This window comes from Camarhynchus parvulus, chromosome Z (assembly GCF_901933205.1).
Source record: "Camarhynchus parvulus chromosome Z, STF_HiC, whole genome shotgun sequence".
Taxonomy (NCBI): Eukaryota; Metazoa; Chordata; class Aves; order Passeriformes; family Thraupidae; genus Camarhynchus; species Camarhynchus parvulus.
This window is the reverse complement of record NC_044601.1, coordinates 27,507,667-27,524,410: the sequence shown is the minus strand read 5'-3', so window position 1 is coordinate 27,524,410 and position 16,744 is coordinate 27,507,667. Positions and strand designations below refer to the sequence as shown.

The 16,744-nt window shown below is 33.0% G+C and overlaps 1 protein-coding gene across 15 annotated transcripts in view; it reads right to left on the bottom strand.

Annotated features, from left to right (window-relative positions):
* The window catches only part of MEF2C (myocyte enhancer factor 2C), a 134,609-nt gene that overhangs the window by 65,690 nt on the left and 52,175 nt on the right, over positions 1–16,744 (bottom strand). For all 15 annotated transcript variants that reach the window (XM_030969027.1, XM_030969026.1, XM_030969037.1 and 12 more), the window contains one exon: positions 11,227–11,424. In XM_030969027.1, coding sequence (XP_030824887.1) covers positions 11,227–11,280 — 54 coding nt within the window. In that variant the 5' untranslated portion in view covers positions 11,281–11,424. The remainder of the gene's footprint in view (positions 1–11,226; positions 11,425–16,744) is intronic.

The window sequence follows — 16,744 nt, the reverse complement described above, 5'->3', positions numbered from 1 at the left end:
TCAATTGAATTTAACTCATGGTCAAGGTACTTGGAATGTCAAGAACAGGCACACAACCAAGTTTGTTGGTCTGCCTGATTCTACATTTGTTGCTATCATCCCTTATACACCCATAAACAGTGGCACCTCTGCATATTAATGCTGTGGCAAGAAGATTTGTCTCTCTGAGATTCATATGGCTAGTGCTTTAACTTGTCACACTTCTTAACACACTTGTCACAAGTTAACGCTAAGTGCAGCCTCAGACTAACTCAACATCCCAACATATCAGGCCAAGGAAAATGTAACTTTTTAAGTACCGCTAATCCCTATTTGTTAGATTCTCTCAGAAAGACGAGGCTTTGTGTCCATACTGTGAGCACTTCTTCTCCCAAATGCATACCGAATGTTATGCATACCTTTTATTTTAATTTCAATACTTTTAACTTCTGTCAACATACTGTTAAGAAAAGATGGATTGTTATTAAACACAATTATTGAAGCATTTAAAAAACCCCACTTTCTAGAGCACTAGTCTCAAGTATGCATAACTTATAATTCTTTCCAAATTTGTTTATCATGGCTTTTGATATTTGATATTTGGAATGAATAATGAGATAGGTAACAAAACTTCACTAAAAATCTAAATAATAATAATAATAATAATAATAATGATGATGATGATGATGATGATGTTGTCTTCAAAATACTCCTTTAATGGTTTCTCTGATTACACAAAAATGCAATGAAATGCTTGAAAGATAGATACATATATAGTTATGTATATATATATACAAAAGCTTGTTTTAGAAATAATTAGTGATACAGAAAATAAAATGTACTGATTCAACATATTTTTCTGCATCTAACATGCTTTTCAGTCAACTTTTTGACCATGGTGCTGTAGGTGGAGTATCTCTGCATTAAGCATGCTTTTCATTCAAGTCCACCCCAGTACAAAAATATCCTTAAAGCCAGTGTTTGTGTTCACTGTTAGGTAAAATGCCTTAATATTTTAAAAAACCATCTGGCTGTGCTGCACAGGAGATACTTAATTCATTATACTTATCACCAAAGTGATGCTGGTTACAGTTATATTTTACGGACACTGAAAAAACCCACAAACCAGAACAATGAATAATCTAGACCTTCATTTTATCTTTCTTTAATACACAATCATAATTGCTCTGAATTTGATATGGTTTTAATTTCTTGATCTTCCTATATTATCTTCCTAATATTTTCTAAATTGACCAGATAATACCTTCTGTAACTGACAATTAATGAATTAAAATTAATGAATTAAAGGCAATTGTGTCTACTACTGTTTCACTACTTGTGATTTGGAATTTTAATTTTTGAATATGTAATTCATAGTGGTTTATCTTTACACATACATAATTCATATACAGAGATGTAAATTTATTATGCTTTTATAACAGTTTACAATAGAGAACTTTTCAAATGTATAGTGAAATGTCATGTCAGTGACTTCAGAAAAAATTACTAATACTCTTCAAGCCATTTAAAAAACAAAATTAGCTTTTTGCATGCATTCTTCTGTGTGGCTACATAATGAACATGAATATGCCATATGCTAAAGTACTTTTGTGAGCAATATAAATAAACAGAATTTTTATTATTTAACTTTATTTGTTTGATTTGTTCACCATTTGCTATGTGAACCATTCTTGTCCACACCAAAAATTATTAAACACCATCTAATAAATATTCTCTAAGGTAGCCAATAATATTCTAGTAAAGGAAATATTTTGTTGAGAGGTAAAAATAGCATAATTTTTTTAATACTTCTCTTTTGTCTAGTTGGAAGGGAGTGTGGAATCTTCACCGAAAAATCTCTGATTATGCTTGAACTGACTTAGGGTTGATAATCAACAAGACAGTCGTATTGCCATAAACACAAACTGTAGCTACATGACCAAAAAATTCATGTGTTGACCTAGTCTTATAATTTGTGTTCAAAGTCTTGGTAGTGTCATATAACAACTGACAATGTCACTTTGTTATCTGATATAAACAACGCTAGTGATGCTGAAGGAAAACACACAGTGAGAAATTCAACATATTTCAAAAAAGATGCCTCCAAAAAGTGTATACTCTTTGACATCTCTGTAATATTTAATTTTTTCAGCATCAAGAATCAAATCACTACATGCTACTTCCTGACAATATTAGTGAACATACGCTTAATTATCCCCACTATCTAAATCACTGCTAATTTGCAGATTTTTCAGGTAAGAAATCTACTTCTTTTTAGGAGAATGATAAGTAGTTTAGGAGATCCTTTTAGGATAGAATATTTTATAATGACAGGGTGAAAATAATGAAAAATTAAAGTGGAGTGGAAGTGGAACAGATAGGAGGCAAATATTCAATGGTCTTTAAAACATTTTTGAGCATGTGCATATAAAACATGAGGGTTTTGACAATGATACAGTTTCTAAATACCTGTATGAGATGCTTGATTGCATTGTTTTATATATATTACAAAGAGAGCAGGGTGTGGAGATCACCAAAATTATTTCTGCATCCTACCAAAAAAACCCGAATTCTATCCCTTTGTATTAACTCAAAACCCACTAGTCTTTTATGTTTGTCTTAAAACTATAGTCATTCTACTTATTTAATTTTTATTTATTTATTTTAAATATTCTCTGAATAAGAATGGTGGTATAAAGAAGATACATTACTAAAGTCTGAAGCATTTTGTATATGAATAAGCATTAATGCTTATGATTTTGTATGGTGTCAGCTAATCAAGACATTGCTTGATTATAAAATACTTACAGTGAAGTAGTTAACTTTCAATTTCCTTGATATAAATCAAGATGAGCTTCTTATATATTTTGGATGAAGCTCTAACTAATGGTGAAATGTGCTAAAAGAAAGGCATTGGATAAAGAGAATTATTAAAAGGGTGATTTTCAACTACAACTTTGGCTCTTCAGTTCCCTGGAAACAGCTTTCAAATAGCCTAGTCTATATCTGCAAGTAAAGCTGTAGAGAGTCTGAATTTGAGTATGCATGTCACACAATGATATGCCCAACTTAGAGGGCAATTTGGTGCAGAGAAGACTTTCTTGTTTAATCATTATTAAATTAAACTTACTTAAACTATATAAATTAGAAGATACTGCCACTTGGTTGCAATTACAAATTCTTTCATCTGCCTAAATTTTAATTTAGCTATGTGGGTTTGTAAATTGGGATGCTAGCCACTGGAAACAGTCTTTCTTTAAGTAAATTTGTAACAACAATTTTATAATTCTTATATATTTTAATATACCATTAAAAAAACAGAAGCATCCATAAATATTCTCATTTAATGAATACAACCTTAAGGATGCATGATCTGTGTTTTTGCCATGTGATGATTATGTCTTTCTTTTGATGGGAGTTGGTTTGGGATTAGTTTAGTTTAGTTTTAGTTTTAATTTTGATTCTTTGAATAATTTTTTCTGAAATTTCACGAACTATGAGAGGCTGAACCATAATATCACTCCATATGCGTCACTAGCAATCACAATATATGTGCTAACACTGTGTTTCCAAAGTAGCGGTCTCATGATGTTTCAAGTGATTCAGTCCAGCCAGTGTCAGAATATCAGTGCTCTCCTTACTTCTTCCTATTCTGACTATACAGATATATAGCTGCTGATATAGGAAAATGAGAGACACGGAATTTTCACAAATGCTTCCCAAGTATATTTCCCACCATTAAACAGGCGAAGAAGGGGCATCACTGATGCACAGAAGTATCTGATAACGGCACCATGTTGTCAAAAAGAAATGTTATCTCTTTGTCCTTATTTCATCTGGAATGTCTAAATTTCTGACACAGGGACTAGAGCAAGCACAGTAGATATGATGTATGTGATAAGCAGGAGATACAACGTCAGCAGTCTATCCAACTTCAAACATAAGGCCAAGTAGGCCATATGTAATCAGAGGGGCTCTTCACTAAAATGTCACTGCCAAGCACCTAAGCCTATCGTGTTGAAACATCAAATAACTACTGGAGAGGCAAAAACTGTTGGCATATTCTCTCTTCCCTTTTTCCTCTTATTTTCCTCTATTCTTGTTTAGAACCATTTGTCATACGAAGAAGTCTGGCTGAAACAATATTTACAATAACTCTAATGGGAGCGGTGAACAGCACTAGTGCAGAATTTGATCTAGACAAACCTTCCTTTATGCAATAGTTGGGCATACCACATTAAATAAAAGACTTCCAGCAGACTGCTTCTGTGTTCTTATAACCCTCCAGCATAACTTACAGGGATGAGACAGCATTGATTTATGCTGGTAAATGGGCTATTGTCCCAGAAAGCCCCAAGCATATTGTGCTATGACTTGATGAATAGTCCAGATAAAGAGGAGTTCTAAGAGGATGCTCTAAAATTATAGCCATAACAAATAAAATGTTCATGATTAAAACCCATATAAAAAAGAAGGCTTTGTATGTTACACCACATTTTTAGAATCTTTGTGCATAAATACCCGATCAAGTACTTAAAGTAGTGATACTATTCAGTCTGCCCAAATCCAAGTCATGAGGGTCAATCTTGTAAGTTTTTTCTCTGTAAACAAAGAAAGGAGGGATAAAATCGGAAGATATATTAATTAAAGATGATACAGCAACCTCAAAAATTAGGAGGTCAGCCGGTATCAATATGCTTCTCATTTCAATTTATAAATTAAGATCTAAGACAAAACAGGAATGAAAGAAAAATAAAGGCTAGTCTTTGATGCTTCACTTCCTTTTGTTGAATACAAAGATATGATTATGTCCTTTATAGACAGATCTACAGATATGTACAAATTTTAGGCAAGAAAACCAATCTCAAATACACAGTAGCTGATACAATATACACAAAAGCTGACTTTTTTTTTGGGTATGCTATCACCAGTTCTGGCAGATAAAAACATATGTTTACAGTAAAAAACATGTTTATAAGTTCTGTGCTGCTAAAATGTTCATAAGGTAAAGGTCAAAGAATATTTCATTCCCTGCTGAGCAAATGGTCAGGAAGCACATTTGTCTGCATTTCCTGTCATAACAGGAAGAGTGTAACTTCTTCCTCTCCACAATGGCTTCAGTTCTGCTTCCACCTCTAGCTCTTTCTCCCCCAGGGCTTTCTAAACCATTCCTTGCAAGACAGCAAGACTGTGCCTGTGTCTGCACTATTTTTCCGCTCTGCTGTGTTGGCAGATGTACTGCACTCTCTTTACTTAGGCTTCTTGCTCACACTTCAAATTAAAAGTAATTTGACCTAAATATTTACCTTAGGATGATTCGCTCCAAATGATGTTCAGAACATCAATTTGTAATAAAAGAACATTTAACCTCAAAATATTGCATTTTAGAAATCCGTGGTCCATTTCAGTAGCTCTGTTAAAGTGTTACTTCTCAGGTAGTCTGGAATAACATGAAAAATGTTGCCAAAGTTGTACAGATCACCACAAATTAGGAGTCTTGAAAACTTGGAGCGCAACTCTTTTCTTGCAGAAACCTGACTTTACCTCTGAAAAACCACTCTCACTGTCTAATTTTAATGCTATATTTTAAGTATATATCTGTGTTTAATTTAATATAAGCAATTAATAAAAATATGTAAAAGATAAAATGTGTGATTTTTAAGACAAAGGTTAATTGAACAAAAATTATGCTTAGATGCATTGTCAAGAAGTTATGTTTTCATGTGAAAACATTTCCCTAGAGACAGGTAGTGAAATGTTATGTCTAGGATAAAATGAAGATGCTCCATGAAGGAATAATGAAAATATAAGTAAATAGGTGGAGAAAATGTTTTTTATCTTGTGCTCATGTTTGCATTAATATTCAAGGTTCTTCGCTCTTTCAACTGGGAAACTTCTGATTCAGACAATAGTCTCTTAACCTTTCCTTTTAAATAGAGCTGAAACACAGACAAAAATAGATACATGAGGCTGAAATTATTTTTGAAAATAGCATCATTAAGTATCAAAGTCAGTATAACAAATCTAGGTCTTCCTGCAAATGCTCACTTCCTTCCAGGATATTCTTCCCTTGCCCCAATACTTTCCTTTAATACCTGATTTGATTTGTTCTCTATTGAGCTGATAACTCAATAATGCTCAGTTTATAGCTTTACAGATATTCTGAAATTAGAGAATGGTAAAAAGTCTGGCCATGAAAAATTTAAACAGCAAGTGTATGTTATTGTTATACCCTACAGATTAACACAGACATGATGCTTTAAAAACGGGTGTCTCAATGTTAAACACCTTAATATTGAAGTTTAGACTTATATGGTATTTAACAAAAGTTAAGACCCCAGCAACTCATTACAAATTGAAAGAAATGAACGCTGTGCAGAATCATTAGATATGATAAACTCAGTTGTAATTGCCACTCTACATAAGCAGGAAAAAATGCAAAACTAATGAGCAAGAAAATCAAAGGGACAAAAAATCACCATGTAAGGCTTCATATTTCCTAATACTAATCAGACAAAAAATGGGGATTAAATGCAAGGCAGTGTTCCAGATCTGACACCAGAAAATCATTGGGTCAATACGCCCTCATTCCTGGGTCAATAGACCTCTGGATTTAGCTTACAGACCATAGATTTAATGAGATATTTTATGGGAGACTTTGTATAACAGTAAGACAATATAATTTATGTCATTACACCTATGTATTTTAGGCCTGGACAGCTCTGTCTGGATGGCTGCAAAATATTTCAGATGGTCCTCATCTGAAGCAGACCGCAAAAGGCTATCATTAAAACTAACAAAATATTTCACATTTATACAAAACCCAGAAAAAACACAAGGACTTTTCTGTGACAGAGGAATAAAATTTTTCATTCATATGTTGACCATAGCAAAGGTAGATAAATTATTTCTTTCAATTAAGAAAACAGGAAAATAAGGTTCACACGTTTTCCCAAGTGATCTCCCTCTTTTTCTTTTTTTAACCATTCTAGAAGTGTTACCAGAATTCTTCTCCAATCTGCTCAATTGAAATTTCTGCAGAGAGAACTTGTAGCAGCGAGGAACTTCTAGCATCAGGTGTCAATGCTAACATTTTTGGCTATTTGCCAAAATGCTATTGATTCTGCTGATGTTGGAACTACTATGCAAGCAGTCACAGTCAATTTGAATGGTCTGTTGACCAAGCTAGCACAACCTCACAACCTTGTTGAGCCTGAACAATATTACCAGGGATTCATTCCTGGTATACATTTATAAAGACCATATTATCCATGAATTATCACTGGAATAAAAAGAAAATATTTGGTCACATTGTCTAATTATAACAGGATTCACTTGAGAGTTTTGATTTTCATTTAATGCTATGGTAGTAACCAAATCACACAAAAGAAATAAATATTTAATCTAGGCCTGACAGTTATTAATTTTCCTTCTACATGTGTCAAAAAACAGTGAAAGGGAATTTTTCAGGTAGTCTTCTCTGAAACCTTTTCAACCAAAGAAAATCCATGGTCATTCATAGTGTCAAACATTAGCGCCATCTTTGTCACCATAAAGTATCCATGAGGATTAGAAAAATATAGCCAACTTGCAGCTCACAAGAAACATCATTAAATTAATGGTTTCTGCCAGTTAAAGTCCTGAATTCTGCACTCATTAAAGTCTCTCAGTAACGTGAGAACTCTTAAGCAGGCCAGGGTAAAAGGACTGGCCTCTAATGAGTTAATTGAAGCACTTTCCCTTTAATTTATCCCAAAAAGTCAAAGCTTAAAATAGTTTCTGGAAAAGCACAGATTGTATCCTCAAAGTGTGCATGTCTGTGATATTTGCAGCCAGAAATATGACTCTGGGTAGTTTGAAATGACTTTTATTACCAGTATGGTCACTAAAGTGCACAAATCCAATGAACTAGACTTGCTCAGAAGAAATTCTCTTGAAGGGAGATCACCTCTATTTTTGTCCTTCCCAATCCACTCATACCAGCACTTTGAAGAGTAGGGGAGTCTTCTACTATAGCAGATAGTAGTGTGGAAGAAAGCAGCTTTTTCACAGAGAGAACAAGTACATCATTCAATGGCTGACATAAAGGAGGCTGGGAAATTGAGTGGAAAATCAAGGACAAGAATTTTGCTCCCTGGACCCTGCAGCAACTTGAACCATTTTACAAATATTCTAATTTCCAAATAGATTCACCTTTGCATCAGGAGAGGAGACAGAATAATAAAATTACTGCTATAGCTCCTTATTTGATACATATTCCACGTATTTTTACCAGCATGTGCTGTACTGCAGAGGATTTATGTGCTTGAGAATAGCTGAGGATGCACCATCCAGGTATATCATATATAAGATATCTTGTATTGTGAAACCATGCTGTGTTTGAATGTAAGCAACAAACAATAAGACAGTTTCTAGCCAAGAGACTTGATGCCGTTCTTGCAAATGTTTTTTGGTGAGGGAGAAAGAAAATATTTCCAACTGTAAATGGAGCTACAAATAGGCTTTGTGGAACTGTGCTTGAGCTGGTATCTTAGCTTCACTAATCAAAAAATTTTAACCAATTTTTTCTGGTGCAACATTTTAATCTTTTTTTTTAAAATATATTTATGCAATCAAATAAGAAGAGAAAATAGGAATAGAAGAATGTTCATAGTTTAAGATTACTGGAAATATGCAAGTACGGAAACAAATAAACTGATGCTGCTATGCTAAAGCAGCAATACATTAATATTGCTATGCTAAAGCAGCAATATTTTAAGAACCAGTGAGGTTTATGCAAGAGTACATCTCATATAAATGGTTAAAACAGTCAGCTATTATTAAAAATCCAGTTGTACTTAATCACATATATATTATTAAAATTAAAAAGCCTAATCCCACAGTCCAATGAAATGATGAAAATCTTTTCATTTGGTTCATTGAGCTTTAAATCAGGGCACTAAATGCAAGATAAAGTCAGTAGAAATTCTTTTAAAATTATCATTAATATATTAGTAGAAATAAGATGCAGAATCAAGACAATTTTACAATATGGAAAGTAAAATAATGTAAATCTACCTCCAGCCTCACAGTGGCTAAGATACATTAGCCAATATTGAATTGGGATTGTTCAGCCAGGAAAAGAGAAGACTGGAACTAAACTACAGCTTTCCAGTACCTGAAGGGAGTCTACAAGAAAGAGGGAGAGCAACTTTTTACAAGGGCATGGAGTGACAGGACAGGGGGGAATGTATTCAAGCTGACAGAGAGTAGGTTTAGATGGTTTAGAATTAGATATTAGGAAAAAATTCTTTACTGTGGGGGTGGTGAAGCACACATACAGGTTGACAACAGAAAATAAGGCTGCCCTGTTCCTTAGAAGTGTATGAGGTCAGGCTTTGAGCAACCTGGTCTTTTGGAAGGAGCCTCTGCTCATGGCAGTGGAGTTGGAAATATGTTTCTTCCAATCCAAACCATTCTGTGATTCTATGAGTCTAAGAAATGCTAGTGAAACAAACACTTCCTGCACTACAGTTGTTAGTATTCTAGTGTTACAGTTCTATTCATAATTATTAGTTCCAAAACTGATTCTGTAATCCTTGAAACTCTACTATGAATAATTTGAAGATTAGCTGTCTCCTTTTTTTAAAAGTATATCTAACCATTTAAAAATGGTTTTTTTACAAAAGTGGGGCTAAAATCTCTGTGAATACTATATTTGAGCAAGCAAGTTGAGATTGAAACTGTTGTATGAACTAATGTTGTGAATGGTAAAATTTTGTGGTATCATTGACAAAATCATTCAGGTTCCCTTCAAAAAGAAGCCATTATAGCATGGGCAAGTTTCAAACAACTACTGACTTAATATTTATAATAAATTAAATTCAATATTTAACATCCAATTTTAACTCCATGCTATAAGACAATTAAAATAAATACGACTACATTTATATATTGTTAGAATGATTGCTTTTTACCTGTCTTACCAAAGCAGGCAACTTTTAGGGAAAACAGTAAATGCATCCATCATAAGGAACATTTTGCTGTTACGCATGATTTTCTGCCATAGAGATCACAAGTTACTACTAACACTACATTTTTTAAAAATTCTTTTAAGGACTATAATTTGTTGTTATGCTTAGACTGAGTTTTTTAAGGCTTTATAAAATCCTCCAAGACTAACAGATTGTTAAAAAATCCCTAAATATATGAAGAAATTTATAGATTTATAGATCAAATTAGTAGTACTACTATATTAATAGTAACTCAGTATCAAGTTCTTAAAAATCAGCTACTGAAGATTATTCCTAAATTGCAGCCAGGGGCAGGAAGAACACTAAACACAGTATTAAATAATTATGTGGAGAGATTTTCGCAGTTGTGGTTCTCCAGATTCAACAAAACATCCCCATCCATTCATTTTCATCAAATGTAAACAGCAGCAATTTTCACCAATATTATTTGAAAATATCTGTTACTGAATTTTATTTTTGTGACCACAGGGAAGAAAATTTCCTAATTCCTAAATGATCATATTTCAACTAGCAGAGATAGTGTTGATAATATGTGACAGCTCCCTAACCATTTTATTTAAAGCAGAGCTAAAAATTAGTTAATCTGTCCTATTGGACCTATTTAGCCTTAGCTAAATAGTGATGGTCACTTGGTTTTATGACTACAACATGCTTGTATTATTGTATGTAGATTTTAGAATGTGTTAGGCTACTCAAATTCTTAAAATTCAGACAGGAAAAGAGGAAACTTTTTTATGAAGTAGTATCTTCATAAAATTTTTATGTGAAGGAGGTAAAAATAAAGACACTGCAATGGTGAAGGAGCACCTTAACCTTCAAGAATTGGGATGTCTGAATTTAAATGAGTGCTCATAGTATAATAACTCATATTGAACACAGTTCAAAAAATATAGTACTAAAAGCCTGTGTCCTGTAGCAACTCACAGGTGTGCTTAACCATATATATTCCAGACTGAACTCAAAGCAAGTAGAGCACACACAGCAGTCTTTATAAAATAAAGTCTTCAAATAATAACTTCCTAACTGTGCATGTTACTGAACTTGAAAACACTGTGTGTGAGGTTTCAGGCTGTTTACAAAAGTATTTTTTCTTTGATAGTCTAACATACATTGTGTATATATATATGTCGGGATATGCATAGGTACACAGACTTATCAACTTTTTAATCACCTTAATAATAAGTTACCTTATAAATATAGTATGATGCTTAAGTCAGGTATTTTTCCAACTCACCTGTCTGTTACGTTCATCCATAATCCTTGTAATCTGAATCTTTTTTCTCCCCATAGTCCCCGTTTTTTTTCCTCTCCTTCTTCCTTAAAATTACGTATTTTTCCCTTCTCTTGTATTCCTCTTTCCTGTTTCCTCAAAACAAACCTCCTTCTTCAGCACTTGCACCACTCAGTTCACAGTCCCCTGCATTCGTTCCTGCTAAACACAGAAAGAAAATCAAATGTTACCATGAAATTGATAACCAGGAGAAAGTTATTACATGGAGCTGGCCAAGCATCCTCATTATAATTTAGTGTACAAGTAAATTTGAATTAAAATTTACTGCACCTATAAAACAAGTAATCAACAGAAGAAAAAAAATATTCAAAGGCTTATTTCTATGAAAGAAAACACCAAATACAAATATATCAAGAAATAAAGAAAAAGATTGAAGTACAAGTAGTGAAATTTTAATGGAATTAATGTCTCTAATTTTAAATATCACTCACAGATCTAATATGAAAAATTACCTAAGTCAGAGAGTTAATAAACTATTCTGTATCTATGTATGCTAAGCAGGCCAGCTAATTTATTTGTGAAGGGAAAACAATGTTGTACTTTGACAGCAGAGGTGATAATTTCCCTCATTATGCAAATACAATGGACATTTAGTTAAGTGTTACTTGATATATGAGTTGCCAGCTACCTTAAACCCAAAGTTCCTAGCTTTATTCTTTAAGAATATAAATTAGTGAAAGTATTACTGAAGATATTTCACATATTATAATATGTGAAAAAACATTAGTGCCCTTTTCTGTCATTTCATTTTAGTGTAAATTCTAAAATTCTAAAATCCTGGAAACACATGTTTTCTTATAAAAACAGAACAATAGAGGCAGATGAAGAATGTTTTGAAAAATATTTTCACTGTTTTAGTAATGCATGAGCTTTACAATATTGCCTCTGTCACAGAGCCAAGGAGAGAAATGTCCAGTATATAAAAATACACAATGCAGGAAACATATTTCACAAAATGTTATAGACCACATAATTAATTTATATAATATCCAAAGTATTTTAACAATAAAATAATTTTATTTAATAATAAAAGAATCTATAGAAATAGTTAAAAATACAAAAATTATTTTGTCTTGTATAAGGTAAAAACCACAAGTTTTTCTGCTTTATAATCTCAGTTTACCATATTAGTATATTTTTATATGTTTTAAGTGAACAGCACAAAAGTTTTTGAAACACAGAATAGGAAAAGGAAATCTGAACAATATGAATTTAAATGTTCTTTTGAAGTGCAGTAAAAATATGGCCTTGGAATTAAAAAAAAAAGTAATTTTAAAACACAGCCTGGCATTTCCTCATTTATTCTAAACTTACAGTATCTCAGCCAACCTGATAAATTCTCACAAAGTATTGCATAACACTAAGCTGATATCCTGGTCATTTAATCCATTATTTGGCTCTGATTCAAAGCTACTGAGGTAGAAAAGTTAGATCTCACTCCTTCTGATGTTCAATTCTCTTTTGATTTTCTTAGCATACATTAAACTTTAGGTTGTTCAAGTGTTCTATCACTCTAAAGAAAAAAATTAACAAATAAGCAGTCAGTCTGAGTTTTCTAGCTAGCCACTATGGTGTAATTAATCTGTTGGGCAAAACAGATCTTCAAGTATACTTATTATATTTCTATGCATTAATGTCTTTTTTATATTATTTTCTGGGCATATTTGTATATTATTACCAAAATACAGAACACAGAATGTGGAATAATTCATATTGCAACTATAAGAAAATATAGTCTGCAAAAATTCTTGGCTTCTTTTTATATTTGAAAACAATAGCTACTCACTGCTTAAATAGATACAATGGTTGTTGATCATATTTGCAGCAACAACAAAAAAAGAAGGCAAAAAACTTGAAATAAACTTATTTTGCAAATGTATTTTTTAAAGCTTCTTTTCCAAACAAAGCTAGGCAGTCCTATCTGATTTTCAGTGTTGACAAACAAACCCAGTCTATTTTTAGAAACAGTTTTTACATTTCCTTGGTTTGGGCTTCTTTCCTGTTTTTCCTATAGTCTTACCTCCAACACAAAGCACAAATTAGAATGGTGTTTCCCATGCACATTTGGAAGTCAAAGAGTCTAACTGTCTTTCTCAGCAGAAGCAAGACATCCTCTAATCCACAGCAAGGGCATATGGAATAACTTCCTTTTCTTTCATTCATCTGAGGCCAGTGGTGCTATTGGTTTACAGCACTGTCTGCCTAAGCTATTCACTGCAGTTTGGAAGGTCAGGATGGGCAGATTAGAGCAGTTGTGGCTGGTTAGTGAAGATGAGCTGCTCTGCAGAACAAGATACTTAGTGAGTTCAGAAAAAAAATCACTTAATATGGAGAAAACTCTGTCAGGAAGGATAAAAATCACAGCAGAAGAGCAGTATGTTGAGTTCCTCCCAAAGAGCAGAAGAGCAGTATGTTGAGTTCTACATTTAAGACCAGTCTTTAAACAACAACAGCTTTTACAGACAGTTTAAACTCAGAACATTAAAATTCCTGTGATCTACACAAATTTATTTTCAAGTAATTCATGCAAGACTTGATAAGCAGAATTTTGTATAAAACCTATAGTTAGGTCATCTGTATGAAACATATAATTTGCAAAGAAACATAAATTTGCTTCAATGGGCAGTGAGTTGGATTAAAAAAAAAAATCTTTCTTCCTATATGTCCTAGTTTGCTTTTTGCTTACTAGTCCAATTTTAAATAAAAGGCTTTCAATTTTTCTACTAATTTCGTTTTAGAACCACCCCCCCCCACACCTATCAACACATAGTCTTTCAAGTGCTATTCTTACTATCCAAGGATTGCAGTATTAAGCATTTAAAGTTCATTATTACAGTAATAAGCAAGTATTTAAAGTCCCTGTTAACTGGTAAATTGTTATTTTACTAACGCTAATAAAGCACATTGACTAGAAAAGTTGAATGTACTACAAAAATGAAATAGTACTGCAGGCCTCAATCATCCAAATGAAATTAAAAAGGAGCTTTATTGAAGTAGCTCCACATAAAACTTCCAGCTTAATAATACAATCACGTGCAAACAAATTACATTTGAAGAAACATGGAGTTAAATGTTATTTTGTTATAATTTTCTGCATTTGTTTTGTAAAGCCAAGTAGTTAAAAAAAATCAAAACCAAAACAAACTAGACTGCTTTAAAAAAGAGGAACTTTATTTTTGGCGGTCTTCTATTCATTATATGATTTGGCAAAAGGCAGTGGTAGCTGACAGAAGATTGATCTGAGCCTCGAGAAGGGAAAAGAGCTAAAGGAAAAATGTAGTAAATCGCTTGACCAGTACTGTCTCTCTTTTGAACACTGACACACAGACATATGCACACACATAGACACACATGCACACCCACTATCCCTTCTCTGCAACACAGAAGAATCTTGACAGAATGGCAGGAAGCACGCACAAAGCAGTCAGGGAAGGATATTATGTCAGCAACCACAAACAATAAAAGGTGTAAAGGTGCTTCCTTCCCTAAACTGTTCCAGAAGTGCAAAATGGGAACCAAAACTGTCCACTTCCTTCTCCGAGCAAAACAGTCTGAATTTGCTCTGCTGCAACACCCCAGACAGAGAATCCTTTGAGCAGTTACACCAGGAGAAATAAGTAGTATCAAAACAAGACAGTAAAAATATTTTATTTATAAACAAAAGAAAGAAGGCAGTCAGAGAAAAAACAAGTTAAAATGTGCTAGAGTTTGTAACATTTTCATGGTTGCTTTACAAAAGTAACAAGCTTGTCATAACGACATCCTTGTTCCATTAAGCAGCTTACATTCTGAGTTTAATAATTAGGTTAAAACTGAAGAACAAAATAATTTTTTCTTTATTATACTATATAAGGAATTAAAGAAAAAAGTGCTGTTCCCTTTCCCCTACCATTCTTATCTTGATATATAAAAGTAACTTAAAAGGTCTATGAAATCTTTTTATGCAAACCTGTTTTCTCAAACAGGTTTGAATCTGTGTCTAAAAATGTGAATGTACTGAGTAGGAATACATCATCTACTTTTCGGATGAAAACTTAGCTGCAAAAATGTAACCATGAGTATTGACAATGAGGGACGCATATTAAGATAAAATGGTCATTCAAATGGTTTCTCTAAAATCCTGACTATGTTCTACACACCTACAAAGACAGCTACACAATGAAGAAACAGCTGGGCATACTGTGTCAATTGAAGACAGCACTCACTGTCACCTTGAGTTGGGTATAGTTTAAAGAAATGCAGAGAAGGGTGAAAATAATTATCTGTCATGTTATCTGACTGAAATCAGCTGACATTAAAGATAGAAGTGCTTCTTTACATTTACGTGGTGGTTTGTTTGCATGGTCATAACAAAGGACAGAGTTTGGGCCATTGACAGAAGGTTGTGATAAAATTACGTATGTCATCACCATGACAATATACCAGTAAAGCAGCAATGTTACGATCTACAGCATGTTTCTCCAGGCAGAAAGCCATGTAAAAATGAATTGGAGTCTTCTTAAGCTTTCAAACATCTGTCCACAACATTCTGATCTAGAAATAAAACATAACCTACACTTTGGTGTTTTGATCTTAAGGGCAGGCTACCATACAAAAAGGTTGAAAGGGAGTAATTTTAATTGACTGAATTTAACTCTCAGGAGATCATGCATTTGGCTACAGGAAATATAAAACAAACAGTTAAGCCATAGCAGAAAAATTATAATAGGTGGAAGTACTAGAGACTACTAGAGAGACGGTATGTCAAACCAAAAAATCTGTAAATAAAGAAAATATTTGTAATCTGTAACTACCAAGGCTTATTATATTATCAGCTATTTAACCTGACTTCTAAGTTATGGAATAAGCAAAATGTTCATAAAGTAGCAAACGATAAAATCATTCCCAATATGTAAACTGCTATTTAGAATTTTAAGAGAAAACTTAAATATTTGGTTTGAATTCATATTTCAATATTTTTTCTACTGCTTTTGAAATCATCCGCTGGACTCATAAGATTATTTCTACTGATAGTCCATTTATTTATTTGTTTTTGTATAAAGGATAGTAAAATGTGTATATTTTAAATCTGAACTTCTAGAACTGTACTTTATTTGCTTGTTTACATTTCAACATACTCCTAGTATAATGACAATAAGACAATGAATTGCAGAAATTTCCTTTCTTGCAGCTAATCAATCAGTTGGCTTAATCAATATTGTTATTTTCTATGCCTTGGAACAGCCATGAGAATGTTTTGCAATGTGATTGATTTTTTAAAATTTGGAATTAAGCACTTCTGAAGACACATTGTAAGAATGCTTCAGACAACTGTGGCCCATGTAGCTTAAATACAATACCAAGTTATCTCACAGTGCCAGAACTTGTGCATCATGGGTGGAAGAGTTTCTTGTTTTGCAAAGTTCCCCTGAAAAATTTTTTGGGGCAAACTAAACATCACTGCCAAAATAGCAGAGAAGAT